Source organism: Sus scrofa, chromosome 13 (genome assembly GCF_000003025.6).
Source record: "Sus scrofa isolate TJ Tabasco breed Duroc chromosome 13, Sscrofa11.1, whole genome shotgun sequence".
Lineage (NCBI taxonomy): Eukaryota > Metazoa > Chordata > Mammalia > Artiodactyla > Suidae > Sus > Sus scrofa.
In genome coordinates this window covers 73,784,357-73,808,553 of record NC_010455.5, presented here as the reverse complement: position 1 = coordinate 73,808,553, position 24,197 = coordinate 73,784,357, and the positions used below count along the sequence as shown (strand labels likewise).

At 36.5% G+C, this 24,197-nt stretch overlaps 1 protein-coding gene across 1 annotated transcript in view; it reads left to right on the top strand.

Annotated features, from left to right (window-relative positions):
- Window positions 1-24,197, top strand: part of ACAD11 (acyl-CoA dehydrogenase family member 11) — a 97,989-nt gene that overhangs the window by 22,943 nt on the left and 50,849 nt on the right. Inside the window, 7 exon segments of the mRNA XM_001924765.5 lie at window positions 5,035-5,176; window positions 6,142-6,263; window positions 8,441-8,459; window positions 8,462-8,546; window positions 16,450-16,576; window positions 22,591-22,668; window positions 23,322-23,460. Coding sequence (XP_001924800.3) covers window positions 5,035-5,176; window positions 6,142-6,263; window positions 8,441-8,459; window positions 8,462-8,546; window positions 16,450-16,576; window positions 22,591-22,668; window positions 23,322-23,460 — 712 coding nt within the window.

Genomic DNA, 24,197 nt, shown 5'->3' with positions numbered 1-24,197 from the left:
GGATTTTCTATGTGTAGTATCATGTCATATGCAAAGAGTGACAGTTTTATATCTTCCAAATTTGGATTCCTTTTATTTTTCTCATCTAACTGCTGTGATTAGGGCTACTATGTTGAATAAAAATGGTAATAGTAGGCATCCTTGTCTTGTTTCTGATCTTAGAGGAAATGCTTTCAGCTCTTCACCATTGAGCATGATGTTAGCTGTGGGTTTGTTATAAATGGCCTTTATTATGTTGAGATATGTTCCCTCTATGACCATTTTCTTGGGAGTTTTTAATCATAAATGGATATTGAATTTTATCAAAAGCTTTTTCTGCACCTATTGAGATGATCATATGGTTTTTATTCTTCAGTTTGCTAATGTGATATATCACATTGATTGATTTGCAGATATTGAAAAATCCTTGCATCCCTAGGACATGGTATATAGCCCTTTTAATGGATTATTGAATTTGGTTTGCTAATATTTTGTTGAGAATTTTTGCATCTATGTTCATTGGTGATACTGGCCTGTAATTTTCTTTTATGTGATATCTTTGTTGGGTTTTGGTATCAGGGCTAGTGCAGGCTCACTGGTGGGTAGAATCAGGGTGCATAAGACTCTGAGGTGGTTGCTCACCCCCTAGTGGTTGAAGTCAGGTCCTGGGGTTAGTGCTGGACTACTGACAGGCAGAGCAGGTCCTGGAATTTGGTTGCAGGGCCAGGGATCCCAGAGCTGGTGTCAGGTCTCTGGTGGCAGGGAATGGATTTCTGACACAGTTGGTCACAGAGTCTGGATTGTCCAGAAGCTTGAATAGGCCTGCTAGTGGGCAGGACCAGGGTAAAGCTTGTATCATGAATGGGCTGGGTCTGAAGGCTGTAGGATCATAGTTTTATTGCATCTGATGTCTGCCCCCTGGTAGATGAGGCTGGATCATAGACTAAAGTGGACTTCCTGGAGGACAAGGCCAGCCTAGGGATTCTGAAGGTGGTGCCTGTCCAAGTGGTTGGAGCTGGGTCCTGGGCCTTCTCTTGGCAAGGCCATACCAAGAGGCAGTGTGGACTCAAGGAGACTGAAGGTAAAATGTTGGCTTATGGCTGGGGCTTTGTCCCTGCCCAGTTAGTTGCCTGGCCTGAGGTGTCCCAACACTGGTGCCTGTAGACCGTCGGGCTAGGACAGGGCTGGATCCTGGGACTAATAAGCTAGAGGGAGGACTCTACAATGATGCCCAACAATATGAATGTCCACATGGTAGTAGGAACACCCAAGAACGGCTGCTACCAGTGTCAGTGTCCCCAGGGTGAGCCCCAGTTTCCTACTGCCTCTCTGTGAGTCTCTCCAAAACCAGCAGATAGGTCTGACCCAGGTTCCTGTTAAATTATGGCTTCTCTCTGGGGCCCTGGAGCATGTGAGATTTTTGTGTGCACCCTTTAAGAGTAAAGTCTCTAGTTCCCCCATCCTCTGGGACTCCCAAAATTAAGCCCCACTGGCCTTCAAAGCCAAATGCTGTGGGGTTTTAGCTTCCTGGTGCAGGCCCTGCAGGATAGGGCTCAGACCTCTGACTCCTGGGGGAGAACTTCTGCAATGTAATTATTCTCAAGTTGTGAGTCATCCACCTGTTTGTATGGGACTTGACTATATCGTGAGTCCACCATCCTATCTGTCCTGTTTGGTTTCTTCCTTATGTCTATAGTTGTAGAAGACCTTTTCTGGTAGGTTCTGGTCTTTTTTGTCAATGGTTGTTCTACAAATAGTTGTGATCTTGATGTGCTTATTAGAGGAAGTGAGTTCATGGTCTTTCTAATCTGCTATCTTGGCCGATCTGTCCACCAAAATTGTCATTCTTGAGCAGCTGCGTTATTTTGTTTTGTTTTGAAGTACAGTTGATTTGCAGTATTACGTTTCAAGTATACAATGTAGTGATTTAGTATATTTGCAATTTATACTCCATTATAGGTTATTGTAAGATAATGAGTATAATTCCCTGTGCTATATATCCTTGTTGGTTATCAATTTTATATATAGTAGTTTATATCTGTTAATACCATACCACTAATTTGTCTCCTCCACCTCTCCTTTGGTAACCACAAGGTTGTTTTCTATATCTCTGAGACTGTTTCTGTTTTGCATATATATATTTATTTGTATTATTTTTTAGATTCCACATGTAGATGATGATATACAGTATTTTTCTGACTTATTTCACTAAGCATAATATTCTTTAGGTCCATCCATATTGCTGCAAATGGCAATATTTCATTCTTTTCTTGCGGCTGAGTAATATTGCACTGTATCTTTACCACATCATAACTCCTCGTCTGTTGATGGGCACTGGGAAGCAACCCAAATGCAGCTGGTTTCTTTTTATCTATGAACACTATAAACATTGTGACTGATTATGCTTCACACTTTATTTTATCCATAAAAAAACTTAGAGCAAATTCTACTGTCCACACTAATAACGATATATGACATATGACATTCAATTTTCTGTTATAACCTTACTCCTAGCATTATAGTTTTACTAAAAATTCATGAGGATGCGGGTTCAATCACTGGCCTCACTTAGGGGGTTGGACATCCCGCGTTGCCATGACTTGTGGCGTAGAGAGCAGATGCAGCTCAAATCCCACATTGCTGTAGCTGTGGTGTCGGCTGGCAGCTGTAGCTCTGATTCAACCCCTAACCTGGGAATGTCCATATGCCACAGGTGCAGCCCTAAGATGCAAAAAAATTTATTGACTTTTCTCTTGACCTCTTCATCTACTGTCTGTCCTACTGGATTGCATGTGTTGCTTTGGTTTTGAAAAGGTGTTATACATACATATTAATAAAACTCAATAGGGCAAAAGGCATACATAGAAAATAAAACTCAGTATAGAAGAAACTCATTCAACAAAAAATGAATGAATCCTTCAGTTGTGCTAAGGTTTCAGTAAAACTGTTGGAAATCATTTTATTAATAAGTTCTTTAGCAGCAAAATGAACTAAATGTTCACCTCACCCGTTAGAAGTTAGTGAGATTTTTATAGCTCTGAATACACACAGGCATATACAGGATTCTAATAAACTTGCTAATTAGTTTGTACTGATATAATGGATATATATTGATATAATTTGATGAACCATTGGTTTTTCTCACTGGCTATTGTTTCATAACTTTATGTGATTATTTTAAAAATGTTTGAGATATCTTAAAACTTAACTCCTGAGAAAATTCTAAATTTTCAGTGAAAAAAGGTAAACATAGCATAATTAAGTCCATCATCTTTTCTTTGCATGTTAAGAGCACAGAAACAAGTACAGAGAAAAATGCATTCAGTCTTTTTTTTTAAAGCAAATCTAACAAACCTAGATGGTATAGTAACTTATAATACAATATAGTCACAACCATAAAAGGTCTTATGGAGAAAGGAGTGATCAATTTTTCCCATAGTAATAATAAATTTTTTATTACCTGCTATATGCCAGGCTCTGTACTTATTCATTGAGTAAATACATTTTGGCCACCTACCATGTGCCAGGTATTTTGCTAGACACTAGTAAACAAAATGGACATGCTACCTGCCCCTATTTCGTCTTCACACTAACTCTATACAAGAGGGGTATGTTACGGCTGTGAAAAGTAAGAATCAGAGAGGTTAACAAGCTTGTCCAGAATTACACAGCTAGTAAATGGCGAAGGTAGGCTTTGAGTGCCAGTCTGTGATTCCAAAGTCCAGTTTTTCCTTAAAGCTACAATGGTGTGTTAAGTGTGTGAGAGAGTACATGGACACACACTTATATAAAGGCATGAAACCCAATAGCTTGCATTGCCCAAATGAGCTTTGCTGTTTTATTTGGTTTAGATAATCTTATCTAGGTTATTGTTGCACCCTCCTCACAAACCCGCCTGCCATAGTCTATTCAAAACATAGTAGCTAGAGTGACCTTAAAATATAAATCCTATCATGTCATTCCTGTGTATAGAACCCTCCAGATGGGTCCCCCCCATATGCCATCTCATCCTCCCTGCCCCCTCCCCCACCTCATCCCCTGAAGGAGCCATTGCTATCAGTTTGGTACCCATTCTTTCAACTTTTGAGTATTCATATGTAACCTTTTATTTAAATAGAAACAGTATCGTACTATATATATATATATATATATATATATATATATATATATATATATAATTCTGCCTTTTCCTCTTGTATTTGCAATTGAATGTCCTGTGTTCTCAACACAAAGATTTAGGTCCTCTTGATACATGTTGTTACAGAGTATAATAAGGAAAGCTTTCTGTCATTGGTTCCCAATTACACAGCTCTTCTATCATGTTGCTATATAATGGTGGATATTTTGTATTGATAAAACAAACAGCATCTCTTATAACGAGGGTATTTTTATATCTAGAGCATGAAACAACTTTATTTATTTATTTATTTGTCTTTTTAGAGCCGTACCTGTGGCATATGGAGGTTCCCAGGCTAAGGGGTCGAATTGGAACTGTAGCCACCAGCCTACGCCACAGCTACGGCAACGCCAGATCCTAGCCTCATCTGTGACCTACACCACAGCTTATGGCAACGCTGGATCCTTAACCCACTGAGTGAGTCCAGGGATTGAACCTTTGTCCTCATGGATGCTAGTCAGATTCCTGAAACAACTTGCTTTAAAAGTTACTGTTGCCATAGGAGTATAATATTTATTACATTGTGCGATTCATCACCAGAACATAGATTCTTAAATTATAAATAATTATTAGAATTTCTCCTTTGCCATATTTAAAATTGCTCTTGCCTCCACTCATTAGTAGACATGTGAAGGTATATAAAGCAAAATGCAGAACTGACAACAATTAATGGAACGAAGGGACGTGGCTGTACTCAATCCATGTTCTTCAAATTATTTGATAAGTGAATTGTGCCTCTGTAGGTAAAGACTTCACACTCCAGCCTCACTTTTGCTTTTGTTGGAAAATATGATTTTCTATATATTCTACTTCATTTATTTCCTTATTTTAGTTGTTTTGGATTTAACGTATTAAAACCTTTTTATTCTTATTTATAGTCTCGAGTTATAGCTGTGCTGGATTGGGAGCTTTCAACCATTGGTCATCCTCTATCAGACTTGGCTCATGTCTCCCAGTTCTACTTTTGGCCAAGGACAGTTCCATTGTTAAATGGAGGAGCTTATCTGCAAGAAAACACAGGTATGAAAACGTAATATTTTCTAAATTGTTATTAATATAAAATTATCGGAGTTCCCGTCATGGCGAAGCGGAAACTAATCTGACTAGGAACCATGTGGTTGTGGGTTCAATCCCTGGCCTTGCTCAGTGGGTTAAGGATCTGGCGTTGGCGTGAGCTGTGGTGTAGGTTGCAGACACGGCTTGGATCCCGAGTTGCTGTGGCTCTGGCATAGGTTGGCAGCTACAGCTCTGATGAGACTCCTGGCCTGGAAACCTCCATATGCCACTGGTGTGACCATAAAAAGACAAGAAAGAAAGGAAGAAAGAAAATAAAATTACTTTTCTTTATAGTTAAAAACAGTCTTAGATAAATAGCTTTTATTTGCTTCTTGAAAATTTTTTTTTTCTTTTTAGGGCTACACCTGAGGCATATGAAAGTCCCCAGGCTAGGGATTGAATTGGAGCTACAGCTGCCAGCCTGCATCACAGCCATGGCAACTCAGGATCTGAGCCGCATCTGTGACTTATACCACAGCTCTTGACAACACTGGACACCCAACCCACTAATCGAGGCCAGGGATCAAACCTGCATCCTCATGGATACTACTCAGATTAGTTTCTGCTGCACCAGAATGGGAACACCTCTTGAAATATTTTTAAATCATTTTATCCTTATTTTTTTGAATGTGACATTTCACTTTTAGTAATTTATGACAAAATATAATCATTTGTATATACTGTTCTTTTGGAAATAAACATTAGAATGAATTTTGTTATATGGATTAATTTTTTTATAATTTTTTATTAGTTTAGTTGACTTACAATATTGTACCAATTTCTGCTGTATATAGCAAAATGATCCAGTCATACATGTATGGATTTACGGTTTTTATATTCAGTTTTATATTTATGTGCAGTATTATGACATTTTAAAATATTCACCATGATTATCTTGTTAAAGTTTATAGTATGTACTGTTTTTATAGGGATACCATCAGTGGAAGAACTGATTTCAATATATTGCCGCTGCAGGGGAATTAATTCTAATCTTCCTAACTGGAATTTCTTTCTTGCCCTCTCATTTTTTAAAATGGCTGGAATAGCACAGGTAATTAATTTTAACATGTGTTTCACCATTATTTATTGATGTACTTTTGACAGTTTTTTCTGATCTTTGGGGGTCTTATATTCTTAGATCAGTTTGTTTTTCATAATAACAAATTGTGAAATGGGTAAAATACAAATCCAGAGTTTACAGAATAGGAATTTGTCAAGGGAAAGAGTAGCAAAATGTTTATCACTTTTTGGTGTAATAAACCAAAAAGATGGAGGAAGGGAAAAGACGTGATGACAAATAAGAGAAAAGGGCATGTGAAAATTGGTTATTTCCTGAATAGCCAATATAAGAAGGAGAGAAGCTCTTTTAATGATATTTGATTCCAAACCATTTACTATTCAGAGCTCATGAGGGGGAAAGAATTATTTTTGATTTCCCAAAGCCTGCCTAACACAATACCTAGTAGCCTCTTAATTACATGTTTTGACTGAATAGATAAGTAAAATTACCCATTATCTGTTTTCTAATAATGTGTTAGTATATGGTAAATTTTGGGAGGAAATTGAGTGTAAATTTAGCTTTTTAAATTTACAGTTTAATCTAAACAAATCCATTCATTAATCTAACTCAATTTCCTTATACTTTGAAAAAAAATTTTGGTGTGTTTTTTTAGGGCTTCACCCATGAGATACAGAAGTTCCCAAGTTAGGGGTTGAATTGGAGCTGTACTGCCATCCTACACTTCAGCCACAACAATGCAGGATCTGAGCCACGTCTGGGACCTACACCACAGCTCATGACAACGCCAGATCCTTAATCCACTGAGCTTAGGCCAGGGATCGAACCTGCGTCCTCATGTATACTAGTTAGGTTTGTTACCACTGAGCTGTGATAGGAACTCCTTATTTCCTTATACTTTGATTTTTAGTTTATTTTAAAAATTGAGATGCACCATCACGGGCAAGTAGCTAGGGCTTGGAGAAAGAAGAGGTAATTAAGAAATTTTAGGGAGTTCTGTCATAGCTCGGTGGTTAATGAACCTGACTAGTATCCATGAGGATGCAGGTTCAATCCCTGGCCTTGCTCGGTAGGTTAAGGATCTGGCATTGCTGTGGCTATGGTGTAGGCCAGCAGCTGTAGCTCCAGTTAGACCCCTAGCCTGGGAACTTCCATATGCGTGGATGCGGCCCTGAAAAAGCCAAAAAAAGAAAAAAAATTTTAGAATAAAAAAGAAGAGAAAAGGATTAAAGGAAAATATGGTTACTTTACCCTGTTCTCAGAGTTCATGCAGTCCTCCAATAACTGAAATGTCTTCTGTGAAATAGTTGTGCTACATCTCATCCTATAGTTTAGAATCATGTTAATCATATTAGTTAATCATGTTGATTTGGTTGGGTTGCCCAAAATAGGATTTATGGTATGTTTCTATATCTGTTAGTTTCCACAAATGAGATGATATACCAGATAAGCTTTGAATTTAAAATGGATTTTCATTTCAAATAAAAGTTTGACATAGTTCATGATTGAAATTAATGTGTATGTCATAAACTATATAGTAGTAGTCTTAGAGATTATCATAAACATTCCAACTAGAAATATAAAATTGGAAATGATGGAAAAACTGTTTTCAGTGTTTTATTATACAGAGATTATATAAAGAAATAAAATAATGAAATTCAGTTGATTGTGTTGGCAGGAGGCAGAGGAGAGTATTTTATGTTGGAAGCATAGAACACGGAGAATTAAGGAGGAGTTCCCTTGGTGCCCTAGCAGTTAAGGATCCAGTGTTGTCCAAAAAATGAGATAAAACACTCTTAGAGGTCATCTCATAGCCTTCTTTTTAGTTTTATTGGTTTTAATTTTATTTTGGCTTCCTTAGATTTTTTTTTTTTTTCTCTGCTGTGAAGGGTACTATGACTTTAGAGGTGATATAACTTGCCAACAATTTGGTATCTTTGGTGACTGCTGAACTCACTTTAAAGCTTGGTTTGATTCCCAGTTGCAATTCTATTATGGTGAGAGTACATTAACCAGATAATACAAGTGTAATTCTTTAATTTGAAGTAGTATAATTAGTCCTGCAGGTAAATTATTAGAATTGATAGTCTGATTTATATCTGAGTACCTTGTAAGTTTAGTGATTCACATAGCTAGGAAACTGGAAAGACTGAATAGCTAAAGAATGGTTTTCAATGAATTTTAATCACTCTATGTTGATTTACTTATAGGGAGTATATAGTAGATATCTTCTGGGAATAATGCATCTGAAAGCAGCTTTTGGTTTGCCAATACTGTGCAACCTCTGGCAGAAACTGGACTAAGGCTCTCAAAAAGGTAAGCAAAAGGAGTTCTATGGCATAGTGGGTTAAAGATCTGGTGTTTTCTGGTCACTGCTGGGGCACAGGTTTGGTCCCTGGCCTGGGAACTGCCACATGCCACAGGCACAGCCAAAAAAGAAAAATTAAATGAATGCTAAAACTTAAAAAAAAAAGAAAAAGATAAGCAAAATAGATTCTGTGGCTAACTCAGAGCCTTTATTAGGTATGTAAAGGTCATAAATTTTAGGAAGTAAGGGTTGCTTTTATTGCTTATAACACCAGGATTGCTGGTGCCAGTCATGGTAGTTTCTTTCTTTTTTTTTTTTTTAATGATTTTTATTTCGTTCTGTCAACTTTCTACTGTACAGCAAGGAAACCCAGTCACACATACATATATGCATTCTTTTTCTTATATTATCATGCTCCATCAGAAGTGACTAGATACAGTTCTCAATGCTGAACAGCAGGATCTCATTGCTTATCCATTCCAAAGGCAATACTTTGCATCTATTAACCCCAAATTCCCAGTCCATCCCACTCCCTGCCCCTCCCCCTTGGCAACCACAAGTCTGTTTCCAAGTCCATGATTTTCTTTTCTGTGATGTATATTAGATTCCAGATATAGGTGATATCATATGGTATTTGTCTTTCTTTCTGACTTACTTCATTTAATATGAGAGTCTCTAGTTCCATCCATGTTGCTGTAAATGGCATTACTTTGTTCTTTTTATGGCTGAGTAGTATTCCATTGTGTATATATACCACACCTTCTTAATCCATTCATCTGTGGAAGGAAAGACATTTAGATTGATTCCATGTCTTGGCTATTGTGAATAGTCCTGCAATGGACATGCGGGTGCATGTGTCTTTTTCAAGGAAAGTTTTGTCTGGAAATATATTGGGTCATATGGTAGTTCTATATTTAGCTTTCTGAGGTGCCTCCATATATTTTCCATAGCCATTGTACCAATTTAAATACATTGCCACCAACAGTGTAGGAGGGTTCCCTTTTCTCCACACCCTCTCCACCATTTGTTATTTGTGGACTTATTAATGATGGTCTTTCTGACCTGTGTGAGGTGGTACCTCATAGTAGTTTTAATTTGCATTTCTCTAATAATCAGTGCTGTTGAGCATTTTTCATGTGCTTGTTGGCCATCTGTATATCTCTTTGGAGAAATGTCTATTCAGGTCTTTTGCCCATGTTTTCATTGGGTTGTTGGTTTTTTTGCTGTTTTGTATAAGTTGCTTGTATATTCTAGAGATTAAGCCATTGTCAGTTGCAACATTTGAAACTATTTTCTGCCATTCTGTAAGTTGTCTTTTTCATTTTTTTGTTATGATTTCCTTTGCTTAGCAAAAGCTTGTCAGTTTGATTAGATCCCATTGGTTTATTTTTGCTTTTATTTCTGTTGCCTTGGGAGACTGATCTGACAAAGCATTGGTAAGGTTGATATCAGAGAATGTTTTGCCTATGTTCTCTTCTAGGAATTTGATGGTATCTTGTCTTATGTTTAAGTCTTTAAGCGATTTTGAGTTTATTTTTGTGCATGGTGTGAGGTTGTGTTCCAGTTCCATTAATTTACATGCAATTGTCTAGTTTTCCCAGCACCACTTGCTGAAAAGACTGTCTTTTTCCCATTTTTATATTCTTGTCTCCTTTGTTGAAGATTAATTGACTGTAGGTGTTTAGGTTATTTCTGGGTTCTCTATTCTGTTCCATTAGTCTGTATGTATGTTTTGGTGCCAGTACCACACTGTCTTGATGACTGTGGCTTTGTAACATTGTCTGAAGTCTGGGAGAGTTCTGCCATCTGCTTAGTTTTTGTCCCTCAGGATTGCTTTAGCAATTCTGGGTCTTTTGTGGTTCCATATAAATTTTTGGATTGTTTGTTGTAGTTCTGTTAAAAATGTCATGGGTAATTTGACAGGGATTGCATTGAATTTGTAGATTGCTTTGGGTAATATGACCATTTTTACAATACTAATTTTTCTAACCCAGGAGCATGGAATATCTTTCCATTGCTTTGAATCCTCTTTAATTTCCTTGATTAATGTTTTATAGTTCTCAGCATATAAGTCTTTCACCTCCTTGGTCAGGTTTATTCCCAGGTGTTTGATTTTTGGGGGTGCAATTTTAAAAGGTGTTGTATTTTTGTATTCCTTTTCTAATATTTCCTTTTTAGTATACAGAAACGCAACTGATTTCTGAATGCTAATCTTGTATCCTGCTACTTTGCTGAATTCATTTATCAGTTCACATAGTTTTTGGGTTGAGTCCTTCAGGTTTTCTATATATAGTATCATGTCATCTGCATACAGTGACAATTTTACCTCCTCTCTTCCAATTTGGATCCCTTTTATTTCTTTCGTTTGTCTAATTGCTGTGGCTAATATTCCAATACTATGTTGAATAAAAGCAGTGAGAGTGGGCATCCTTGTCTTATTCCAGATTTTAGTGGGAAGGCTTTCAGCTTTTCTCCATTGAGTATTATATTTGCTGTGGGTTTCTCATAAATGGCTTGGATTATGTTAAGGAATGTTCCCTCAATACCCACTTTGGTTAGAGTTTTTATTATAAATGGATGCTGGACTTTGTCAAATGCTTTTTCTGCATCTATTGAGGTGATCATGTGGTTTTTGACTTTTCTTTTGTTAATGTGGTGTATGACATTGATGGATTTGCATATGTTGAACAATTCTTGTAAACCTGGGACAAATCCCACTTGGTCATGGTGTATGATCTTTTTTATATGTTGTGGGATTCAGTTGGCTAAAATTTTGTTGAGAATTTTTGCATCTATATTCATCAAAGACATTGGCCTATAGTTTTCTTTTTTGGTAGTATCTTTGCCTGGTTTTGGATTTAGGGGGATGGTGGCATCGTAGAATGTTTGTGGGAGTATTCCTTCTTCTTCACCTTTTGGAACAGTTTAAGGATGATGGGTATAAGTTCTTGTTTGTATGTTTGATAGAATTCGCCTGTGAAGCCATCTGGTCCTGGACTTTTATTTGTAGGGAGTGTTTTTATGACATATTCAATTTCATTTCTAGTGATCTGTCTGTTCAGTTGATCTATTTCTTCTTGATTCAGTTTTGGCAGGCTATAAGTCTCTAGAAAGTTGTCCATTTCTTCCAGGTTGTCAAATTTGTTGGCATATAATTGTTCATAGTATTTTTTTTTTTTTTGTATTTCTGCAGTACCTGTTGTGATTTCTCCTTTTTCATTTCTATTTATTTGGGTTTTTCCTCTCCTTTTCTTGGTGAGTCTGGCCAGAGGTTTGTCAATTTTGTTTACCTTTTCAAAGAACCAGCTCTTGTTTTATTGATTTTTTTTCTTTCGAATCTCTATTTTATTGATTTCCTCTCTGATCTTTATGATTTCCATTCTTCTGCTGATTTGAGGTTTTCTTTGTTCTTCTTTTTCTAATTCATTTAGGTGGTGGGTTAAGTTGTAGATTTGAGATTTTTCTTCTTTTTTTGATAAAGGCCTGTATTGCTATGGATTTCCCTCTGAGCACTGCTTTTGCAGCATCCCATAGATTTTGAGTGGTTGTGTCTTCATTATCATTTGTCTCAAGGTATTTTTTAATTTCCTTTTTGATTTCCTCATTGACCCATTGGTGTTTTAGTAGCGTGTTGTTTAGTCTCCATGTAGTTATTTTTTTCTCATTTCTTTTCCTGTGGTTGATTTCTAGTTTCATGCCATTGTGATCCGAGAAGATACTTGAAATAATTTCTATACTCTAAATTTGTTGAGGTTGGTTTTGTGCCCTAGTATGTGATCCCTCCTTGAGAATGATCCATGTACACTTGAGAAGAATGTATATTCTGAATTTTTTGGATTTATTGTCCTGAAAATGTCAATTAAGTCTAACTTTTCTATTGTGTCCTTTAGGATCTCTGTTGCCTTATTGATTTTCTGTCTACAGGATCTGTCCATTGATGTGAGTGGAGTGTTAAAGTCTCCTACTATGATTGTATTCCCATCCCTTTCTCCTTTTACGTCTATTAGGATGTGTTGTAGGTATCTGGGTGCTCCTATATTAGGGGCATATATATTGACGATTGTAATATCCTCTTCTTGAGTGGATCCTGTAACCATTAAATAGTGTCCTTCTTTGTCTTTCTTTATGGCCTTCATTCTAAAGTCTTTTTTTGTCTGATATGAGTATTGCAACTCCTGCTTTCCTGTCTTGTCCATTGGCATGAAGTATTTTTTCCCATCCCCTCACTTTCAATCTATGTGTGTTCTTTTCCCTAAGGTGAGTCTCTTGTCGACAGCAGATGGAAGGTTTTTGCTTTTTTATCCAGTCTGACACTCTGTGTCTTTTGATTGGAGCCTTCAGTCCATTGACACTTAAGGTGATTATTGATAGATATTTCTTTATTGCCATTTTAAACCTTGTTTTTCAGTTGATTCTATTTTTCTCTTTTCTTCTTTTCTTTTTTTGGTTGGATGATTTCGATTTATTTTATGCTTGTGTACTTTTTGGTTTTTGTGAATGTAGTGTTTGGTTTTGATTTGTGGTACCCTGTTTTTTTAAGTATGTTAACCCTTTCTGGTATCAGCTTGCTTTAGCCTGATAGTCGTATAGGTTCAAACACATTATTTTTAGAAAAGAGTATGGAGTTTCTTACTTTCCTTCCCCACATTCTATGATTTTGAAGTCCTTTTTTAACAGCTTATCCTTTTGCTGTTCCTTGTCTTTATCATCACTTTTACAGTAGTTTTTTCCCCCCTTTTAGTTCTGTATGCTGGCTTATTTAAGTGATTGCTTTCCAATTGTGATTTTTCTCCATCCTATTTCTTCTTCTTTTTTATTTAGAGTATTTCTTTGAGAATGGGTTTAGTATTGCTGTACTCTTTTAGCTTTTGGTTGTTGGAGAAATTCTTTATTTCCCCTTCTATTTTAAGTGATATTTTTGCTGGGTAGAATATTCTAGGCTGCAAATTTTTTCCATGTAGAACTTTGAATATATCTTGCCACTCTCTTCTGGCCTGTAGTGTTTCTGTAGAGAAATCAGCTGATAGCCTTATGGCGGTTCCCTTATAATTAACGCTTTGTTATTCTCTTGCCTTTAGCATCCTCTCTTTTTCTTTACCTTTTGCCATTTTTATTATACTATGTCTTGGTGTGGGCCTGTTTGGGGTCAACTTGTTTGGGGCCCTCTGAGTTTCCTGTATCTTGATAGCTCTTTCCTTTAGATTTGGAAAGTTTTCAGACATAATTTCCTCAAATTTTGTTTTTGTCTTTTTTGTCTTTTTAGGGCCACATCCATGGCATATGGAGGTTCCCAGGCTAGGGGTCTAATCAGAGCTGTAACTGCCGGCCTATGCCACAGCCACAGCAACACCAGATCCAAGCTGCATCTGTGACCCACACCATAGCTCACAGCAACGCCGGATCCTTAACCCACTGAGTGAGGCCAGGGATCGAACCCACAACCTCATGGTTACTAGTTGGGTTTGTTTCCACTGTGCCACACAGGAACTCCAGTACTTCCCTTTTGACCTCAGTGTCTCTCAGACTGCAGAGGTCTGTTTCACTGTTTTCTGCCTCATGTGAATTCTGTTCTTTTAGCTGGGAATGTTTCCTGAGCTTCTTTATCTTGCTTATGTTTTTCTTTTCCTGTGAGTTTAGGGAAGCTAAACTGTAGTCTTGAAGGGCTATTTCTATGCACGAGCACCCTTTGTATTTTGTGGGGGGTTACTATTTATTTTTGGCATGGGAGTTTGAATATTTACTTTCTCTTTCTTCCATGTGAGTGGCCGTCATGCCAAGGGGCTGAATATGTTTCCAGGGAGAAGGAGGCAATGGGTAAGGCTCGTAGTCAATGCCTGGTTGCTGGGCTCTTAATTGCAGCAAGGACTTACAGGAGGGTGATGCAGGCTACTCCTAGTTGCAGGGCCCTGGGAAGAGGTAATGAGCCTTAGGCAGATTTACAAGTTACCCAGGGAGTTTGGTAGTAAATCTCTTCTATGCTTGAAGTTAAATTGACTTCCAATATAAAGGAAATAGCCATATTAATGATTTAAAAGGATTTTATGCCAACTTGAATGTATAAACTTTTAAAAAAAATTTTATCAAAATACAGTTGATTATATGTTGTGTTAGTTTCAAGTATACAGCAAAGTGATTCAGTTATACACATATACACACACATATATATATATTCTTTTTTCATATTCTCTTTCATTATAGGTTTTTACAAGATATTGAATATCATTCCCTGTGCTATACTGTAGGTCCTCGTTGGTTATTTTATATGTAGTAGTGTGTGTATGTTAATCCCAATCTCCTGATTTATCCTTCTCCCTGCCTTCCCTTTGGTACCATAAATTTGTTTTCTATGTCTGTAGTCTATTTATGTTTTGGAAATAAGTTCATTTTTTATGTTCCACATATAATTAATATCATATTATATTTGTCTTTCTCTGGTTTACTTCACTTAGTATGATAGTCTCTAGGTCCATCCATGTTGCTGCAAATGGCATTTTTTCTTTCTTTTTTTTTGGCTGTCGGGTGTAGAAGTTCTCAGGCCAGGGATCAACCCACACCACCATAGTGACTGGAGCTACAGCAGTGAAAATGCTGAATCTTAACCTGCTAAGCCACCAGGGAGCTCCAGTAGCTTTGTTTGTTTGTTTGTTTATTTGACCATGTCCAGGCCAGGGATCAAACCTGAGCCACACTAGTGACAGTGCTGAATCCTTAAGTGCTAGGCCATCAGTGAACCCTATCTCATTCTTTTTATGGCTGAGTAATATTCCATTATACATGTGTATTACATCTTCTTCATCCATTCATCTATCTATGGACGTTTAGCTTGCTTCCATGTCTTGGCTATTGTGAATAGGGCTGCTGTGGTCATTGGGGTGCCTATATCTTTTCAAATTATATAGACTTGAAAATATAAACTTTTAAGGATATCGGTAAAATTCTCAAATGTTGCCTTCTAATATTTGTTACTTACTTGTACCTATTTAAAGTTATGTATTATTAAATGATTTATTAAGTTTTAAAATGTTCTCTTCCACCATCACATTGCATGAAACTTTACTCAGACATTTTATAAACATCTCTGAAATCCATGTTTCCATCAGTGCAGCATTTTTGAGGCATCTAATACACTTTTTCCAACCACGCTCTATCTAATATGTGGGGAAAATGGCACTTACTGAATGCATAGATAATGTCATCTCTGGAAATTCTGCTTCTGCCCAAGCCATAAATATCCATGGTATAACATTAGGACAGTTGTGTTTTACAGTTCATCTTACACATGGATATTTGTGATCTCCACACCATAACAGATGACTTCATTATGAAGATGCTGTTCTTCATAATGATCTTTAAAGGTCTTATTTATAATGATGTCCAGTGGTTGTCTTTGTAAGGCATATACTAAGAATAGTTATTAAATTTGTGTTCAGTCTCTTTGCTTTCTTGTTTAGAAATTTTGACAGGTGATTTCAATAAAGATTTTAAAAAACTTTTTTTTTCCTTTTTTGGCCACCCACAGCATATGGGCCAGGGATCAGATCCGAGCCACAGTTATGACCTATGCCACAGCTGCAGCAACACCAGATCCTTTAACCCACTGTACCACACTGGGGGTGGAACCTATGTCCTGGCACAACAGAGACACTTCTGATGCCATGGGAACTCCTCAATAAAGATTTTAAACTCTCATTGATTGAGGCCATGCCAGGCCTACGTTTTCTCCAAAAAGTACTTTAAGCGCTAAAGTTTAATGTTTAAAATAAAGTGATTCTATATTCCTCCCATAATATGAAAGACTTAAACTCTTAATTATGGAAATTCCTTCTGAGAGACATTTTGGGGGAAATGGAGGGAGACTTCACACTCTATTCAGAAATCTATACTAACGATTTTGTAAATATTTTTATAAAGAACTTTTAGTACCGCACTACCCCAGACTGATACTACCCAACACCTGTTTGTGCAGACTAGGACAGGCCAGGATGTTCTTACTAGAGTGAAGAAGTTTATGCAGCAACACATCCTTCCAGCCGAAAAGGTGAGTTATATAAACAAAAAGAATATATTTGTGCTCCAGGACTGTTAATGAATTACCTCTGTTATCTCTGCTTCTAGAAGTACCATGGTATTATTTCTTTGCAATCAATCCTTACCTAGGGAGTTCCTGTCATGGCTCAGTGGAAAGAATCTGACTAGGAACCATGAGGTTGCGGGTTCAATCCCTGGCCTCGCTCAGTGGATTAAGGATCCAGTGTTGCCATGAGCTGTGGTATAGGTTGCAGGCGCAGCTCAGATCCTGCAGTTGCTGTGGCTGAGGTGTAGGCTGGCAGCTGCAGCTCCGATTAGACCCCTAGCCTGGGAACGTCCATATGCCGCAGGCGTGGCCCTACAAAGCAAAAAAATTTAAAAATCCTTACCTAGATGCTCCTCCTCACCTTAGCACTGAACTGCTACAGAACCTGACCTGGAAAAATGCCAAGCTCCTAAGAGATGCCAAAGGAATGCCACAGATAAATTGGTGGAATTAAAAGTAATTCAGCAGGAGTTAGCTGTTTGTAAAGTTGAGATCTTAAATATGTTAGAGTAAAACACTCCCTTGGGGGCCTTTTCCTAAGGCACCAATTTTCAGCCTTTTTTTTTTTTTTTTTTTTTAATGGGCCCCTCTGAGAATTAAGAGAACAATAGACAAGAGAGACATACCCAGAAAATTTTGTATGTCATTTCAAGCCATTCACAGATACTAACACCACTCCCCCCAAAAACTACTACTTTAAGGTATTAATTTCAGCAAATTCACTGAAATTACAGATGTGACACATTCATTCCGATAATCAGTAATTATTAGGTAATTACTAGAGAACCATCGAAAGTAAACAGAAAGAACAAGAAGACAGAATTTATGCTTCTACAAAGCTTGTACTTTAGCATCGAAGAAGACATTAATAAGAGATGATCAATGCTGTGAAAGAAAGATAAAAGCTATTGTGAATATATGTAAAGGAAGTTTGGCGGAGTATGTGTATAGGTAAATACCTGGTATAGGAATTGTGATTTTTGTAATTATAATGATTCTGGTCCATTTTGCCACCAGTTAGGTGGTCTTAGGCAAATAACTATCTCTCAGAGCCTCAGTTTCTTCACCTACAATATGAATACATTTTCTGTGATTCTGAGAGGTCTAGAGCTAGATGAGCTAAATCAAATAGGAAACTGAAAAGACCAAAATTCTTTATGCAAAAATGTTCAGAGTTGAGGAGTTCCCACTGTGGCACATCAGGCTAAGGATCTGGCATTGTCTCTATGGCGCACGGGTTTGATCTCTAACCCGGCACACGGATTAAGGATCCGGCATTGCCACAGCTGTGGTGTAGGTCACAGCTGCTGCTGGGATTCCATCCCTGGCCCAGGAACTTCCATGTGTGCAGGTTCAGAGTTGATATGTGTTTAGAGAGCAGTTACTGTTGTTGCTTAAATTATATGAATAATTATTTTTTGGTGAAGATCTGGCATGGGATGGTCTTTGCTCAGAGTAGAGTAACTAAAGAAAATACTATTTAAATAAGAGGAAGTGCTTCCTAAATTAGTCACCCCTTCTATGTGTTCAGTGGTTAAGGTATCATTTTGGGTAAGAAACCCAACTAGGATCCATGAAGATGTGGGTTCGATCCTTGGCCTTGCTCAGTGGGTCAAGGATCCAGCGTTGCCATGAGCTGTGGTGTAGGTCAAAGACGTGGCTCAGATCCTGCATTGCTATGGCTGTGGCGGAGGCCAGCAGCTGTAGCTCCAATTCAACCCCTAGCCTAGGAACTTCCATATGCCCTATAAATAAATAAATAAATAAACAAACAAACAAACAAACAGAACTTCCATATGCCCTAAAAATTAATTAATTAATTAAAATAAAATAAAATAAAATTTAAAAATATTTACAAAGACCTTTCAATAAAATAAAATGCTTTACAATAAATTTAAAAAGCAGTCTATAGGTGTAAAGGAAAGATTGTCAACATTTTGTGTGGCAAGGAAAGCCATAACCATTTTGTGTCTGCAGATCTTTGAAATCTGGAATATATCTGTATCTAATAATGGGACATTTTTCTTCCTTTAAAAACTCGTATCAACATCTGTAAAAACATTTTATCCTGTAGAGTGTTCTGAACAATACTAATCCCTATTTGTGAAAATACACATTTGAAATGATACTTGGAGAAGGGTTATTACCTTTTTCAAAATATAGAGGGAAGCCTATAAAATTCTATCCAATATTATTACAACTACATTTATAAAAACTAAAACAGTTATATCTAGAAAATAAGATTGTATCATATAATACACCAACATCTTAATAGTACATATCTTTAGCTAGTAAGACTCTTGATGACTTTTTCTTAATACTTTACTTATTTTTCCAATTTTTTATAATGGGAGAAAATAAGGTTCATTTATGCTATTCTCATGACCTTTTGAAACTCCTTGGATATCATAAAGTGAGAACATAACCCATGATCTTACGGATTTTAAATTGTTAAAAGGCAATTTTTCCTGGGGTGGGGGGGTTGAGAGAGGGGGAAATTGGTTAAAGGTATAAACTTCCAGTTATAAGATAGATAACTAGGGATGTAATGTACAACATGATGAATATAACTGACGCTGCTGTATGTTATATGTGAAAGGTAAGAGTTTTTATCACGAGAAAAAATTTTTTCGGTTTCTTTAATTTTTTTATATGAGCTGATGGGTGTTCACTAAACTTATTGTGATAGTCATTTCATTATATATGTCAAATTATTATACTGAATACCTTAGACTTATACAATGTATATGTCAATTATATCTCAAAAAAAACTGGAAGAAAAATAATGAAAAAAAGACAATTCTTTCTGTTTAAAATGGATAAGGAGTCCTAAAAATAGCATGTTAGACAGGAACTGGCAACATGACATATTACTGAGAACACACTTTTTTTGGGCCACACCCTCGGCATGCAGAAGTTCCCAGACCAGGGATCGAACCCAATCCATAGCAGTGACAATGCCTGCCAGAGACTCTGACAATACACTTTTAACATGGTGATAGCATTAGTCATATTTTCCTACTGAGTCTAATAATGAACTGTTGCTTCTCTTTTTCTAATGGACTTGAATTCCAAGTGAAAAACATATCATATTCCAAAATTATTTATAGGCTCAGATTTAAGATTCTGAACCAATATACTCCAAAGCAGTATCTCAACTAGTGAAAGAGAAAGTTAGATGTTAAAGGTGACATTTGGGGAGAACTGATCAGGCACCAAGCATCTTTTCTGCTCTTGTTTTTCATCAGTCAACTTTTTCATACTTTAAGAATTAAAGGAAGCTTCTTTGTAATGAATTTTATTTTTATCCATTTGCCTTTTTTTTTTTTTTTCCTTAGGTAGTTTATTTTAATTCTAACTCCTACCATACCACAAATAGATTTTGCGGATGTCCAGAATGATAGATCTTAGAACAGGAAGTATTAAATAATACAAGTTTTTAAACAATTATGTAAGTAGCACAATTTGATTTCTCAAAACTGTAGTATCACTGAGAGGTAGTCAGAGATGGGGAATTTCTACTTGTATTGCATAACGCATTTCTTATCAAATGCAATTGTATTGACTATTTCCATGGCAATGTGAGGGATAGAAATAATAAACAACCCTAAACAGGAAATCTTCCAACTTAACTAACTTCCTGATAGAAATGACAAGTGCTCTGCATCCTGGTGCCTTTGAAAGAACCATCCTTTGTCTTCCTGAAGTTTTCACTAAATACAACAATACTCTAAACTAGCCATGGTTCTACAAAAGGAATACTTTGGCCTATGACTTATGTGACTGTAAATTGGTGGAACAGTTTTAGAATTTTGTAGTATGAAGTTTTGGCCAATGTTTATAGCTTTTCATCAAGTACTAGCCTAGGTATACAAAATGAGTACAGAGATGATTTGATAGCAAAATATTGGAGAGTGCCATTTAATTTGATTCAAGTTGCACAAATAGGCATTTTTGTTTTATGTGGCTAGTTTTTAAATTTCAATTTACCTATCTATCTTATCACTTTATTTACTATTCCTCCTTACAATTCAGATGTTTCTTCTAGGATCAAGCTCCTTTAATGAGAATCTGCTAACAAACTTTTGTCTCTCTTTTCCTTTTTTTTTTTTTTTTTTTGGACCAAGAAAAGGGAAGTAAAGATTCTCTCTGTAGCCACCATACCTTTTAACCATTTATATTTTCTTTCTCTTGAATTTCTGTGCTTCATTCAGGAAAGGAGGAAATTCTCCAGATCTTTCTTCCTGTTTATTTGTTTATTTATTTTTGGCTTTATCTTTCCACTTTTCAACCTTATATAGAGCATTGCATCTCAAAATTTGGATTGCATTTGAATTGTCTTGGGAGCTAGTTAAGATTACAGAAGTAAGAATATAGAGGTAGACTCATTGAAATCAACACTGGATCCTAACCCACTGCACCACAAGAGAACTCCTGGCCTATATTCCCGCGTCTGCCCTGAGTGGTGGGTTTTTGTTTTTGTTTTTATTTTCTATTTTTTTCCACTTAGGTTTTGTTCATCAGGCATCTTGGTGGACAGGGCCTGGGCCTTTGGGTTTTACCAAGTGACTGATACCACCAAAGTTTGAGAACCACTGCCACTAAGTTTTTATGTTTAATTAGGTTTTTCTTGGCCTCAAGTTGCATTCAGTTCTTTTTCAAATTTGTCTGGCTGGGTTTGGTGGTCCTTTGTCATCCCTTTGATTCCTTCCTTTATTCCTAAAATCTACTAGATATACACTTTATATTCTGTATTTGGTCATGATTCTATCTGTGATCTTTGGAGAGTGTGATTCTGTTTTGTTGAACTATTGTTTTTGCTAATTCTTGCTAATGGTGGTTTGTTACCTTGAATGCTGAGTATTTTTTTCATTCTGAATGCCCATTCTTTGGAATGGATTTTACCCACAAGGATTATTTAAGCCTTTAAAACAAAAGCAAAAAAAACAAAAAAAAAAGCAAAAAAAAAACTCTTTCTTCCAGAGAGAATTTGCAGTTGCTGCTGCCAGGTGTTTTCAGGCACTGTCACCAGGAAGACTGTAAACTTAATTTTAGAGGCCCATAGGTCTTTGAATTCAGATCTCAAACCTGGGTGAAGATAGGCTTCAGGTTAGAAATATTTTTGGGTTTTTTTTTCTGTTTCATCTCTATATGACCAGTATTCCTTTTGTTTGTTTGTTTGTTTTTGGCCATGCCTATGCATGTTGAAGTTCCCGGGCCAGGGATCCAACCCTCGCCACAGCAGAAACCCAAGCTGCTGCAGTGATAACACTGGATCCTTAAGCCACTGCCCCACAAGAGAGCTCCTGGCCTATATTCCCATGTCCAGCACTGAGGGGTGGGTTTTTGGTTTTGTTTTCTATTTTTTTCCACTGAGGTTTTGCTCATCGGGCATCCTAGCTTTGGTGAAAGGAAGTGGTGATGGCTGATCCTCCCTCTTGCCCTCTTTGGGGCATTTGGTTTTGCCTCCTGACCCCTGTCAATGTGGCCTGTTGCAAAGTAGGGCCCAGGCTATTGTGCATCAGCCTACATCCCCCTGGGAAGCTTGTTCCCAGGGCTCTCTCACACCAGAAGAGTCAGGCTTTTTTATTCCTGGTCTCTGAGGAATGTCCTTATTTTCCTTCCATGCATTACTAGAAGTATTTTTAAAATTATTTTTAGTATTTTATGCAGCACTTTTAGTAGTATACCTGGGAGGGGATTCTATGAGTGTGACATATTGCTGAAAATGGAACACTTAAATCTTGGTGTAGGATTTTGAAAGTAAATTCTCTAATATCAAGGCAAGCATAACTTTGTGAGGAACAAACATCTAGAATTTTTATACTTCTCTATCTGGTTTTATAAAGAAATTTTATTGATTCCACAGCAACTGAAAAAGCCTCTTCACCCAAATATGTTTACTTTGGATATTAGCAGTTTATTGCATTATTTATTTTGTGTTTAACTGTCGAATTTTTTCCCCTTTATATTTTAAGGAGGTAATTGAGTTCTATATTCAAAATCAAAATTCAGCAGACAAATGGAAAAAACCTTTGATGATTGATAAACTCAAGGTAAGAAAAATAAAAGAAACTTAAAATTGGAGAATTTATATGCAGGGGTTTTTTGAGACCTTAGTTTGTTATTGCATCTGTTGTTATAAATGTAGAAGATAATTATATCAATTATAACTTTTTTAAAAGAAAGTTAAAAATAGAACCTCTAGTATACAAATTAGGTTACATAGTGTGTAGGTATGATATGTGATGAAGACAGCTTTTTACAGCTGTTCAAAGAAAAGAAATAGGATCAATACTATCACTACCATCTGTCACAGACTGAAATTGAGGCAGGACATTTCTCCCACATGGGCTTAATCAAAATTTCATGATTTCAGATTTTAACAGCAACACATGTTAGAAATTCAAATGCACAAAATAGTATATTTGGCATAATTACACTCAACTGAAGAAGATTTTATAAGCAAATTTAGTTTTTCAACCAAATGTAAGATAGCTTGGTGGAAAAGTCATTTCTTTAACTGTTAAGAAACTGTTGATTTATAATGAATTAATAACCTCTTTGTTTTGTACATTGTAGGATACAATGAAATAAATAGCTTTGAAATAAATAGTTCAAAAAGCATAAATACCAATATCTTTGAAAAATATACTCTTTGGGGTCATTTTAAATTATGATCACTCTGGCATATTCATCACCTTGACAGGAAATGGCCAAAGCAGAAGGCCTGTGGAACTTGTTTTTACCAGCTGTAAGTGGTCTCAGCCAAGTGGACTATGCCTTGATTGCTGAAGAAACAGGAAAATGCTTTTTTGCTTCAGAGGTCTTTAACTGCCAAGCACCAGGTTAGTACATTATTTAAAAATGGAACTTGTCTTGGATATTTTGAGCAATGATCAAAATTTCTGTATTTTATAAGGAAGTTTTTCTACACAAAGTCATTGATTTATAAATTTGTCTATAATTTTACTTTTCAGTTACTTTGACTTAAGTATTTAAAAATAGATCTAAAGTTCTCATTGGATTGTTCTTTTGTTAAACATCATTAAGCGTATTAGTGAATAGAAGTCACCACCAAAAGGATTGGCAATATAGGTTTTCCAGTTTCCTGATCAAGTATTGAATATATCCGTAGTTAGTTAGAATGGATAGAGTTTCAAATCTTTTGGTTAGCCTCACTGTCTCTCTGTTTACTCACCAATTATTTATCAGTTGCCTACTATATGTCAAGTACTGTTTTAGGAACTTTAAGTGTATCATGAAATAAAATGCACAAAGATTCCTGCCCTCATGGAGCTGACATTCTAATGGAGAGACAAAAATAAACAATAAATTAAATAAGTAAATTATATAGTAAGTTTGAAGATGAAAAGTGCTTTGGAGAAAAACCCCAGCAATGTAGGGGAGCTCAGGAATGCTGACAGAAAGGGAATGTGGAACAATTTAAGATGGAATGTTCAGAATAAGCTTATGGAGAAAATGATATTCAGTAAAGATTTAAAGACCATGAGAGGGTTAGACATGCTGATATCTGGGGGGAAGCATTTTAAGCATAGAAAACAGAAAATGCAAAGACCTTAAA